Source organism: Sebastes fasciatus, chromosome 16 (assembly GCF_043250625.1).
Source record: "Sebastes fasciatus isolate fSebFas1 chromosome 16, fSebFas1.pri, whole genome shotgun sequence".
NCBI classification, from domain to species: Eukaryota; Metazoa; Chordata; class Actinopteri; order Perciformes; family Sebastidae; genus Sebastes; species Sebastes fasciatus.
The window spans coordinates 15,247,848-15,260,830 of NC_133810.1; the positions used below are offsets into that span (position 1 = coordinate 15,247,848).

Sequence of the window (12,983 nt, forward strand, 5' to 3'; positions counted from 1 at the left end):
TTTACAGAAATTCAGCATAATTTAAGGTACGTTCAATCAGACATCAAACATGATAGTATAAATGAAGATAATATTACAAAATATAGTTGAACATTTCGTACAATTTAGTGTCAAAGGAAGTAGCATGCATGCAGGAAATAACATGCATTGTATGGTTAAAATGAAAGTTCAATATGTAATGCAACGACAAAATCCAGTGAATCTGGGAATGTAGGGTTAAATATGCAGCAAGATTACAATCTAAAAGAACAAAAATATGTAAGTAATTGAAATCTCCCTTTTTAAATATCGGCAGGCAAACGTGATGTCTTTCATTTAGAATCCAATAATGATTATTTTTTTTAGATTAATATGGACTGTGGTAGTGTAATTTTCAGGTGTTTGTTTTTCACAGCCAGGTAAACAAACATTAAGATAAACAGGGGTCAACCTGCATTTAGTCCAAATTATTGTTGCCTTTCAACAGAAATTAACACAGTGCATTACAGAGTAATCTTGATGTAGTAGTTTGATTTGTTTAACTGAAACCATAACCAACAAAGTTAATCCATGCTCCCTTCATTGTCTACGTGCCACCTAGTGGCGAGGGAAACACTCTTCGACGGGTTAACAGACTTCAACATAACACCAGTATGCTTTATACCAAGCTAATCATTATTAATTACACATATATAAACAGGCTTTACTACACTTCATATCAGATTGTATTTCAAAATAAGTCAAAAGAGGCGTTCCCATACCGGGAGTCGAACCCGGGCCGCCTGGGTGAAAACCAGGAATCCTAACCGCTAGACCATATGGGACATGTGAACCGAAGAGATCATTATCGCTTTTAAACGCATAACAAGAAGTATAAATATTGCAGTATTCATTGGATTGGTATTTGTATGTTGTGAACACAGGGATGCATTACTAGCAGACCCTTTCCTCACTTTCACATGCCTCCTGCACTGTTTTCATGTACTGTGCTACCACGTTTGGTTAGTTTCCTCTTTGATGATTTTGATTTGTATTTGTAAGTATGCCAAATTAATTATTATAGACTTTTATGGTGTTTAATTATAATTAATTGCTAAATTGATCGAATTAAAGCCATCATAAATGAATGAAATATATATTGCATTGCATTTTGAATCAAATTCAATGTTTAAAAAAGATAAATTCAATTGGTCAATTAATAATTAGATTTCCTTATTGTGTCTTTAAATGATGAATTAATCATTTATTTATTTTTTAAATTACATTTAAATATTTGCTTTCCCCTCACACACTTCACTAATAGGCTACTCTATCAAAAAGTAAGCACAACTACAAGCCAAGTATACCTTTCTGTAGGCCTATAAGGCAAGAATACTTAATTATACTTTTCTTAAGTATGTCTCGATCAAAGGATTAAGTACAAGTAGGCCTACAAGCCAAGTATACTTAGACTTCTCTTTATACTTGTCAGTATAAGACAAGTATACTTAGACTTTTCTTTATACTTGTCAGTATAAGACAAGTATACCTAAATTTTTCTGTATACTTGTCAGTATAAGACAAGTATACTTAAACTTTTCTGTATACTTGTCAGTATGAAACAAGTATACATTGACTTTTCTGTATACTTGTCAGTATAAGACAAGTATACTTAGACTTTTCTGTATACTTGTCAGTATAAGACAAGTATACTTAAACTTTTCTGTATACTTGTCAGTATAAGACAAGTATACTTAAACTTTTCTGTATACTTGTCAGTATGAAACAAGTATACATTGACTTTTCTGTATACTTGTCAGTATAAGCCAAGTATACTTAGACTTTTCTGTATACTTGTCAGTATAAGCCAAGTATACTTAGACTTTTCTGTATATTTGTCGGTGTGAGCCAAGTATATTTAGACTTCTCGGTATACTTGTCAGTATGAGCCAAGTATACTTATGTACTCTTGTTAGATATATCTCTGATAAGTACATAAAAAGTAAACTGAAAGTAAAACTGAAGTATACTCTCTTATTTTAAGTTTAAAAGAAGTATACTAATAGCACACTTGAATAAACTTCTTTTTGGTAAGGGCATTTATGCCATCTACTGCTGGCTGATGTAATTAACTTTATAAACTCTTTATGAAATGAATCAATTTAATAACACTTGGGGGAGGAGTAGTGGCTTTAATGGGATTCATTAAATCAACAGGAAAATAATCTGTTGGATTAAATTGTGGAGAAATTACAGTAAAACTATACAATCACTGGGGGTTGAAGCAGCTGCATTACCATTCAAAAGCACATGCAGGTGCTATTTGACTGTTGATTGGCCAAGTCATTGAGACAGATTGCACGTAGCTATATTTACTGTACTTATACACTAAAAACCTTTTTCACAGCAGGCCGCTGGTGGAGGGCAACATTTACTCAAGTGCTGTGATTAAGCACAATGTTGAGGCAGTTGCGCTTTACTTGCATTTTATGCTATATTATACTTCTTCTCCACTACATTTCAGTGGCAAATACTGTACTCTACTACATGTATTTGATACTGTTACTAGATACTTTCAAGTAGGGCTGTCAGTCGATTAAAATAGTTAATCACGATTAATTGCATGATTGTCCATAGTTAATCATGATTAATCGCAAATTAATCACACTTTTATCAGTTCAAAATGTACCTTAAAGGGAGATTTATCAAGTATTTAATACTCTTATTAAAATGTGAATGTGCAAATATTCTTTCTTTATGCAAATGTATGTATATATGTATTATTGGAAATCAATTACCAACACAAAACAATGATACATATTGTCCAGAAACCCTCACAGGTACTGCATTTAGCAAAAGCATACTTCATCATAACATGGCAAACTGCAGCCCAACAGGCAACAACAGCTGTCAGTGTGTCAGTGTGCTGACTTGACTATGACTTGCCCCAAACTGCATGTGATTATCATAAAGTGGACATGTCTGTAAAGGGGAGACTCTCAGGTACCCATAGAACCCATTTTCATTCATATATGTTCAGGTCAGAGGTCAAGAGACACCTTTGAAAATGGCCATGACAGTTTCTCCTCGCCAAAATATAGCGTACGTTTGGAGCGTTATTTAACCTCCTTCCCGACAAGCTTGTATGACATCTTTGATACCAATGGATTCCTTACGTTTTCTAGTTTCATGAGTTCAGTATTTTCACTCACTCACACTGAGCACGCTGCAACCTAAAAATTGCAAGTTGCTTTAATGCGTTAAAGAAATCAGTGGCATTAAAACAAATATGCGTTAACACGTTATCGCATTAACTTTGACAGCCCTACTTTGAAGATCAAGAATTTACATACAAATATATGATCAACTAATAAATTATGATGACCGTCTACACACTTTAAGTAGGCCTACATTAAGCTGCTCATTCCTTTCAAGTAAAATTATCAATGAAGGAATGGAATATTTTTATAGTGGTATTACTGCTTTTACTTAAGTAAATGATCTCAGTACTTCTTCCACATTTTGACTTGCCATAAAAGGAAGAGCACAGGTGTAATTAATACCACTAATGAGCATATGAGCCTATACGACAAAGTGTGTGCTGTGAAACCTATCTATGTAAGCATCCTGTCATATAAATAACATTAACAGATTCCCTGTAATTTGTCTTGCTCATTTGTCAGAAATACTTTATAAAGGCACCTCAGAGAGCCGCAAAGAACATCAGTAACGGCGATGCAAATTTGATGTATGTGCAATCTCTCACACAGACACAGAGGAAGTATACAGCAGGCTTGTTTGCACCCCTCTGTATTAAGCCAGAGCATAATTTGCATAAAGAGGAAGCCACAAACGAGTGTGTATGTGGATGGATGGAGGTGGGATGGGGTAGTACGTGATGTCATAGAGGGACAGATCAGGTTTATGTTGTGAAAGCTGACTGTAAAGACACACTTCTGGACACCTCGGCGTTTCCATCAACCATCCACCTGCTCCTATACAGCTCAAAAGGTCATCATGTTCAGCATAGTGGTAGAACAAATCTACCTCCTGGTCATCGTCACCCTCATCAGCGTGCTTCAGAACGGTGAGAAAAAAGCATCAATCATAGTTTTTTAAACTCTAAAGATGTTCAGTAATCAGTAAAATGATGTTAATAATCTCTGTGTTTTAAGCATTCTTTGCCCTGAAGGTAGAGAAGGCGTGTAACAATCCATCTGCTTTTGAACGAGTTGCTTGTGCCAAGTAAGTACTCCTGAGTTCCTATGTTAATCTAAAAAAACATACCCTTCTGTTAAAACTTTCTATGCGGTTTTACATTCCCCTGAATATTCCTTCCATTGAGAGACAGCCCTCATTTGCCTGAACACTCCCAGATAGAGGAAAAAAGCTGCTCATTTGAATGCTTGCTGGGAAGGTGACAATAGCCATTATATAGGGAAACATTTATTCTTCCAGCCTCTCCCTCCCTTATTAGGTGACTCATCATCGTCCTGTGTTAAAGTTGTGTTAGAGTGAAAACTGCTCATGCATTTGCCGTCTGTGGTTTGACATTTCTGACTTGTTTCTTGCTCAAATTTGCAGACATAAAAAGCAAGTTTAAAAAATGTGACTTTTACGCTCATTACAAAACCATTTGGGAAATAAACGTTTGCCAAGTCGAGAGTAAACTTACCCAACTACTGAAATTCCTCATTTCAACAATCAAACACACACAGTTCCTCAATTATTTGATATGTTTAGAGCTGTTTTGTTAATTAGTTGATCAAAAAAGTGAGGATTTGCTGCTTTTCCTTGTTTTCTATCATTGTAAATTGAATGTGTTTTAGACTGTTGATCGGACAATTTGAATACGTCACCTTGGGCTTTGGGAAATTGTGATTATTTCACTATTTTCTGACATTTTAAAGACCACAGAAAAATAGTCAGACAAATTAATAAATTGCAGTAGTACAGATAATAATGCTTCATGCTGCACACACTGCATCACTTAGATGTGCCGTGACAACTAGCTAGAAATGCAAATCTAATGTTTGTAACTGACACAATGTCTCAATTGTTTAGTCCAGTCGCTCTATTAGTCCACGAGCAGCAATGCACTTCCTGTTTTTTGAAAGGGAACATCCGAGCCACATCCTATCTTGTAGGTAATGTGCTGATTTCAAACCTCTAAAATGTGATGCAAACGCTTGGTGACAGTTTAAAAATGACCCGTCTCTGTAATGCCTCCTGTTAAAGGGTTTTAGGGGTGTAAAGATGTAAAAAGTGCCCAGTCGTTCACGAGAAAATTTAAGGAAAATCAGCTCCAGATCCTTCCGATTTATCTTGGGACCCCTTGTAGGGTCGTGACCAACAGGTTTAGAACCCCTGTTCTGAGGTGTGATGTTTTCTGGATAACATGCATATAAGATTGGAGAAGGTTTGAGGGACATGGCTCCGTGCAACACGCTGTACTGATTATTGCAATGTATTGCAACAGCCAGTACATGCGTACTCTGACAGTGGACTCAATTTTTCCTGGCTTTCCATCTCAACTTTGTTCATCCAATACTCAAGACAGGCACACTGGGTTTTCTAGCTCATGCACTCTTTTTTTTCTGCAGTTTCAAAACATTTCCAAACAGCCATAGAAACAGGCGCTCGGTATCCACGTCTCTGTAACAGTTTGCAGATTGCTTCATAGTTTCTCGTTGCAGGTGACTTCCTTGACATGTGCTAATTATACCTCTTTCTTACACATCTTCCAGTCGTAACTGCATGGATGCTTATCCCACTTTCCTGGCAGTGATGTGGTGTGCCGGCCTGTGTCTCAGTCAAGGTAATCATTAAACAGCTATTGCAAAGGAGACTGACCTACTTTTGTCTTGTAAACAGAATACACCCACACAGAGTCAATTCAGCTGAGAAAACACATTTAAGAGTAGTTTTTGTTCTATAGATATCATTATTATGTATAGATTACATTTCATTACAGATTCATTTCCACTTTAACAAGAGACTTTTCTAGGCTACTTGCAAGGGAAAGCTTACACACCATTGCCAGAGAGCTTCACTGGTAATGTCTCAACACATTAAAATAGCTCAAAACACATCTTCCAAAATAATGAATAAGGAGCCTCTAACAGTTTCTAGACTGCCTGAAGCGGGAGTGGGAATTTCCTGCACAAAGGTCATCGTCATGTGCATGCTAGCCCTTTGCCAACAGTTTTATGGGCTTCACTGATAAGATAAATACATAAACAAAAATATGATCACACTCCAAATGGGTCACATGATAGAAGCAGAAGTCAGGGAGAGTAACTCCTTTTGGTGTGGACTTTGGACTTTGTAACTTTGCAGACCTTTTACATGGTCAAAAATAATATAAAACACTAAAGGAAAGGGATGAAGCACAAAAGCATAACATAGCATAGTCTTGCCCAAACCATGATGAATCACAGCCCCAGACCAAAAGTGGACGTGTGTTCATACACTTTTGGCCATAGAGTGTATTATGAAACCACACAGAGATTACATACAGGATTCAGTTTTTGGCTGGACCGCAGAGTGAGCGAGTGAGTTATGTTACGTTATGTTGGGCTTCCTATTGTGTAACCGTGCATTCACACTAAGCGCAAAGCAAATTTTTGCCTCGCTTTCCTCCAGAAATAACCACTGTTGCTGCTTTGTATATTTTGTGGAAGTCCCAGATATGTCAGAAAACCAAATGCCCTTGTGTCTGGGTTCATAATGTCACCTGGCGGCGAGCTGTATTTACATACTGTATCTGTATCTAGCAAGCCACACGTCGCTACTGCGGTATGAACCCAAAATAAACAGAATGTGCTGTGATTTAATTGCAATAAACGGATCAAAATGATGCTGAAACAACGACATTATGAAGTCAATTTGTAAAAAGACCGAATTCATGCTTTGTCAAGTTGTCTTTTAATCAAACATTAAGATATAAGTGAAAAAACTCACAAAACATGATAGACATGACCACTGAATATTTGTGTAACAATTTAGCCACAAATTCACATGCTGACCATATACGGTCCAGCCATATACTCGGTTTTGACCGAGTCTTGTTTTTCTTTCTCTCATCTGTTTGAAGCTCCTGCCTCCTTTGCTGGGATCATCTATCTTGTAGTCAGGCAGAAATACTTTGTTGGATACATGGGACAAACCTCTCAAAGGTAAATGAACACAAGTGATCTATGTTGTGTGTTGTGTGTTTGTTTAGATGCATGGTCTAACTCAATGGTTCTATACAAATACAAAAAATACAAATCCTTGAACAAAATCTTCAATTTGAATAAAGTGATTCAGTATATTAAACAAGTTAGTCTTTTTTATTAAATCAACTTTCTTTAATGAAAAGAACAAATATGTTGGGTTTTTTTGTGACGATTTAATTAATTTACTATAATAGTGTTAGAGCAGAAATAGATTTTTTGTTATTATGGTTAAATAAATGTAATTTTATGGTCTTGTTAGATTGCTGCTACACCACCCTGTTAATACAGGTGCGTCAATCAGGAGAGCAAATGAAAATGTTGTTTTTGAAAGGCTAAACACCAACAAATATGAATAGAAACTGAATATTTTGTATGATTTTGCAACTAGGTAGCAACATTTTTTGTAATCTTTTTAAATAGTTTTATATCCAGACTTTTGTATAAATTATCCAGTAAGCGTATTATCATGATTTTAGCTATACATGAGCAAATCTGATTTTGACAACCTCAGAGCAGACAAATCCGAACCACTGGTCAACCTAATATATATATCTTTTCACATTTCTTCGTAGCACCCCAGGCTACCTGTTTGGAAAACGCATCCTCGGCTTCCTGTTCCTGATGTGCATTGTGGGAATCTTCAACTACCTGCTGGTGCGCTTCTACGGCAGCGACTATAAGGAATACGTGGAAACCATCGCCAGCGCTGCATCTGCTCTTCTCCTCATTCCTTAGTGCAGTGTATGTCATGAAATGGCAACAACATGTCCCCACATTTATCTTTTAACTGATGAGAACTAAATTAAAACTCTGTACTCTGTATTTTCAGATAAAAAAGCATTTATTGTGTTTGAGTTTGGTAAAAAATAAAAACGTCTCATAAAGAAATGACCTTTCATACAACAATCAAGTGAGGTAAATGTCTGTTTACTAGCCAAAAGCACCTTTAAAAAAATCAATTTAGACACATAATTTGCCTAAATAATCTTCATGGCATTCAGAATTTCCTTGTCAGTGATTTCCACCCACTAAACAGAAGAATTATCTGGACCCAACAGCGATTATAAGGTAGTTTCTTCAGTCCCAAGAGGTATGCTGGTCCTTCACCTGGCAGGTTGCAACCATTCGTCTGTTGATCAAGAAACCTTCTTGAGGAAGCAGACCCCGACTCCATCAAAAACTGAGTCGATAAATTAAATTATTTCTTGCCCTCCATCCACTTCTGGCTCATGTCAGTCTCAACTTTAATGGTAACAGCTAAGAGCAAAGAAGACAAGTTAGACGAGTGCCGGTGCACGCTGACAAATGCAGAAAATGTTACAATCAACAATGTGATAAGAAGAATATGAGACACTTACATTAAATTTTCTTTTGCTGAACCCGAACCAGTGTGGGAAGTCAAAGAGGGCGTCAGAGTAGTATTTGAGGGTGAAGGAGGCATCTCTCCACACAGGTTTGACTTTTATTAGTTTGTCAGTTATGATGTGGATGTTTTTTGCTGCCCAGCTCTCCAGTAGTTCAGTCAAGACAATCTGATATAAGAGAAAGTCACTATCAATACCAAAATACAAAACACCTGTAACACGAGGAGAGTACTGAAATGTTTATATATTAGGGCTGTCAAAGTTAACGCGATAATAACGCATTAACGCAATTCGATCTTTTGGAGGTTGTAGCGGGCTCAGGAATCCATTGGTACCAACCATGTCATACTAGCTTGTCGTGAAGGAGGTTAAATTAAGCTCCAAATTTACAGTAAATGTTGGTGAGGAAAATTTAGCGCCATAACACGGCCATTTTCAAAGGGGTCCCTTGACCTCTGACCTCAAGATATGTGAATGAAAATAGGTTCTATGGGTACCCACGAGTCTCCCCTTTACAGACATGCCCACTTTATGATAATCACATGCAGTTTGGGACAAGTCATAGTCAAGTCAGCACACTGACAGCTGTTGTTGCCTGTTGGGCTGCAGTTTGCCATGTTATGATTTGAGCATAATTGTTAATGCTAAATGCAGTACCTGTGAGGGTTTCTGGACAATATTTGTCATTCTTTTGTGTTGTTAATTGATTTCCAATAATAAATATATACTTACATTTGCATAAAGCAACATATATTTGCCCACTCCCATGTTGATAAGAGTATTAAATATGTGACAAATATCCATTTAAGGTATATTTTGAACAGATAAAAAAAAAATGTGATTCATTTTCGATTAATCGCGATTAAATATTTGAATCGATTGACAGCCCCTAAATCTATATAACATAAAAGTATAACAGAAAGACCATAACATGCTGCTTACATCCACCCTGTAGCTTTCCCCAGCAACAGAGGAGATGGTCCGGTCCAGGCCTCTCTCCATCTGCCACTTGATGAGAGGATCGTTGCCATCTATGGACACCACAAACTGCTTCAGCACTGGGTTGAAGAGGGAAAACATGAAATAGGATACAGTGAGGCGAGAGAGTGCAGAACAACATGTGCAGTCATTGTAATTTCTCTACTCCACCCATTGCAAAACATCCCAAGTCTGGAAGCCAGCATGAGTCACCCATCATGATGCCACCAAGCAGCACAGAGCTGCACTGGGTTCAAAATTATACACTTTTGTGCAAGCTAAAAAAATGCCAGTGGTGCCTTTGAGGACCATTTTACTGTGTAATTATTTCAGTGTGAGTCATACTGAGGTCTCATAGTAGAATGGGTACAGTTGAAATTACCTCTGGCTTCATTGGCTGCCTTTTTGTTGGACACTGAAAGGTTTTCTTCACAGGCAGACATCAGCAGATAGATCCTCTTGGACAGCAGACTCTTTCTCATGCTGGTGTACTCCCATAAATTGTGCATTTTAACTTTCCTGTTTGGAAAAATAAAATGTGTGTAAAAATATATGTGGGTATTTATTTATAAGTCCTTGTATCATCCCATGCAGTCGTTTTTTCCCCCTCACCTTCCCAGAGACTTGTGGAAAACTATTGTCCCTCTGCAGGAGAGGAAGTCATCGATGAGCACCAGGCTCTTCTCCGGGTCGCTGTGGACTCGATACCCAGACCTGAGAGCCTCCACGGAGAAGCCGGCCGGAGGTTTCCTCAGGAACTCCTCCACTTCTGTCACTGTCATCCTGCTGTGGGACACTTTGTTTATCGTCATGGTGTCTCACCTTTTCTCTCTCCTGTAAAGTAAAGCGTCCTCTTGATCCAGCTGTTTATCTCTGGAGCAGCTTTAATAACCACTGTATCAAGTTAGATTCGTTGACATGAGAAGACTTCCGGTCTCCTTTTTTAGCCAAAATAAAAGCTTCTCAAATGCTTTGTCAATATGTCATTGTAAATGTAATATATTTGATAATATCATCAAAATGCAATAATTAGTAGTCCTGATATCAGCATCTATATATGCTATATAAACCATCATTTATAAATGGTAAATTGATAGTTAAAGGGACTGTTTGTAACTTCTTACACGTATAAATCAATCCGGGTCGGTGTCCCATGCGCGCTTGCGTGTGGCTACGCTGTTCAGACTCAGACTCCAACACAAACTACACGGAAGCAGCAAAACCTCAAAGTTATAACTAGTGAAGCCCGTCTGTTAAACAGTGTTGTCCGCGGTCGGAGGACGCGGGGGAGACCGTAGCTTTGGTCTCCAGGGCCGGAGTCTCTGCTGTACTCTGCTCCGATGCCTGCCTGCCTGCCTTCACTCAGCTCGCTCCACCTCTACACGTGTATGCGCGCGCACTACAAACTGCAGAAGAGTTAGTTCAGCTCTGAGAATATTTAGTGAATGTACAGTGGACGTTTGTGCAGAAATAAATGCTGCAGCTCCTCCAGACCAACAGAGGTTTTCCGTGTGTTGTGACTTGTGTCTTGGTGGTTTCTGGTCCACCTTATTGTTAGTAAAGATATATTTGTTGTTATTTTATCATTAGTTTGTGTAGTCTGAAATAATGACTATATATTATATATTGTATATAGCTGATAAGAGACGATATAAATTACATTCTGATTACATTAGTAAAGTTTTTATTAACAGTTTATTGTTAAGATAAGATAAGATATTCCTTTATTAGTCCCACATTGGTGAAATTTGCAGTGTACGGCAGCAAAGGAGGTAGAGCAAAAAACAAGAAGCATCGGTAAAAACAAAAAGCAAGATACAACACAGTAAAAAAAGCAAAATAAAAGTGAAACAAAATATTAACAATTTAAATAGGAGGAAATATAAAAATAGGAACACTATAAAAAAGGGGAAATATTAAAAATAGGAACAATATATACAGTATTGACAATAAACAGACTATTAACATAATTGCACAGATGGAAAAATTATATTGCACAGTGAGAATGAAATTCCACCTGAAAATATTGCACAGCATGAATTACACCTGTGTAGTATTGATATTGCGCAGTCGGTGTACAGTATAGTGCAGTTATTGACAGTTTTCGGTGTGTATGTGGTCTACTGGAAGCAGTGCTGGTTGTATATATTAAGTATTTGTTACCAAATTATTTATAAACCTTTAAGAAATCGTTTGTAAAACATCTATAATACATTACATAGATAGATGAACCAGAAATCAATTATTAACCATTCACATTAACCATGACTTTATTTTGAAGGCAAATGTATTAACTTCCTGCTTGTGCATGACATGACCTGCAGGGTATGACACATCTCTTCCAAGGGAACATCTGAGGACTTTATTAACTTATTAAGGTTCATGTCAAGGCTGGTAGGATCTTCCCTACATAGCATATATAGGCTATAACAAACATACATAAGTAAGTGAGCAAATAAAGTAAATGATAATTAAAAAGTAAACAATTATTACACAAACAAATAAATGAGAAAGTCAAATAAATTTTAAAAATATTGTTCTATTTAATTGGGACTTTAAGACACTGGAATGCACAACTTTATGAGAAGCCACTTGAAGGCAGCATTTGGCCTTGAGCTTGGAAACAACAGCAGGTGGACTCTTGACCTGAGAAGGAAAAATACAGCATCCTAAATGAAACATAATGAGTCACCTGAGAGCCTTTGTGGTGCAATAACAACATCAATGTGCTGCATATTTGTGTTTCATATCAACAAATCGGCGTGCAGGCTTTTCTGATCACGTTCCAGTTTTTATGCATAAGCAATGTTTGCTCAGACCTTTTAGAAAGGACATGTGTATTTACTGTCTTTCTTCAGCAAATTACACACCAGATAAAATCCAAAACAGATCCATAAATCACTTATAGCTCTGGTTTTATTGCTGCATATAACTGTTTGATTAAGTGACACTACCCAGTTGTGTTAGAGTGAATAAAAGATCCTTAGATGCTTAGATTGCTATAGAACACAGCTCTTACGTTAGGATTTCTTACCCTAAAGTTCAGCTTACTCGCACAAAAATGTGAACACTCACAGCTGTCGTTTCACAGCACAACCAGCCTGTTTCATTTTTGTGGCCAAGAGGTCCATGTTTAGACTCAGCGGTCAGGAGACCGTTGACTCATTTGTTCTGGATGTCTCCACCAGTCTGCAAGGCCAACAACAGAAAACATGCTTTCAGCTTCCTTTCTAGATACCTCTTCCTCAGACTGTAAACAATACCTGCCCTAAATACCACATCTTTTCCCACAAACACAACCTTTGTAAAGCTCATAATGACCATTTTATCTTTATTTGTTTATTATCTATTTGCATGTTTGTAGCTAACTTCTGACCTCCCTGTGGAGGGCAGAGAGCGCCAGTGAAGGGTCTTCAGGTCTGTAGTTGCTCTCAGATCAGTACGGAGATTAAAGTCAGTGTAA

At 37.3% G+C, this 12,983-nt stretch overlaps 2 protein-coding genes and 1 non-coding gene across 3 annotated transcripts; 1 reads left to right on the plus strand and 2 right to left on the minus strand.

The window, feature by feature from the left end:
• Positions 1-731: 731 nt before the first annotated feature.
• On the minus strand, positions 732-803 carry trnae-uuc (transfer RNA glutamic acid (anticodon UUC)). Its single transcript has one exon. It is a non-coding gene; the product is annotated as a tRNA-Glu (tRNA).
• Positions 804-3,856: 3,053 nt separating this feature from the next.
• On the plus strand, positions 3,857-8,066 carry alox5ap (arachidonate 5-lipoxygenase-activating protein). The gene is made up of 5 exons (XM_074610952.1): positions 3,857-4,045; positions 4,134-4,203; positions 5,706-5,776; positions 7,055-7,136; positions 7,751-8,066. Exons 1-5 carry the CDS (start codon positions 3,976-3,978, stop codon positions 7,911-7,913), a joined length of 456 nt encoding a protein of 151 aa, XP_074467053.1. The 5' UTR covers positions 3,857-3,975; the 3' UTR covers positions 7,914-8,066.
• Positions 7,999-10,459, minus strand: medag (mesenteric estrogen dependent adipogenesis). Its single transcript, XM_074610951.1, has 5 exons — positions 10,133-10,459; positions 9,903-10,039; positions 9,485-9,600; positions 8,537-8,710; positions 7,999-8,435 (listed from the first exon to the last, which is right to left on the minus strand). Exons 1-5 carry the CDS (start codon positions 10,330-10,332, stop codon positions 8,406-8,408), a joined length of 657 nt encoding a protein of 218 aa, XP_074467052.1. The 5' UTR covers positions 10,333-10,459; the 3' UTR covers positions 7,999-8,405.
• Positions 10,460-12,983: the final 2,524 nt, after the last annotated feature.

What these genes read in the sequence shown, in the direction of transcription:
- medag (XM_074610951.1), bottom strand. Translation starts at nt 10,332, where the DNA reads ATGACGATAAACAAAGTGTCCCACAGCAGGATGACAGTGACAGAAGTG. An exon ending in GGCAGCCAATGAAGCCAGAG is followed by an intron (nt 9,601 to 9,902) that starts GTAATTTCAACT and finishes TCTTCAACCCAG; the next exon opens with TGCTGAAGCAGTTTGTGGTG. An exon ending in GGGAAAGCTACAGGGTGGAT is followed by an intron (nt 8,711 to 9,484) that starts GTAAGCAGCATG and finishes CTCTTATATCAG; the next exon opens with ATTGTCTTGACTGAACTACT.
- alox5ap (XM_074610952.1), top strand. Translation starts at nt 3,976, where the DNA reads ATGTTCAGCATAGTGGTAGAACAAATCTACCTCCTGGTCATCGTCACC. An exon ending in CATCAGCGTGCTTCAGAACG is followed by an intron (nt 4,046 to 4,133) that starts GTGAGAAAAAAG and finishes CTGTGTTTTAAG; the next exon opens with CATTCTTTGCCCTGAAGGTA. An exon ending in CGGCCTGTGTCTCAGTCAAG is followed by an intron (nt 5,777 to 7,054) that starts GTAATCATTAAA and finishes ATCTGTTTGAAG; the next exon opens with CTCCTGCCTCCTTTGCTGGG.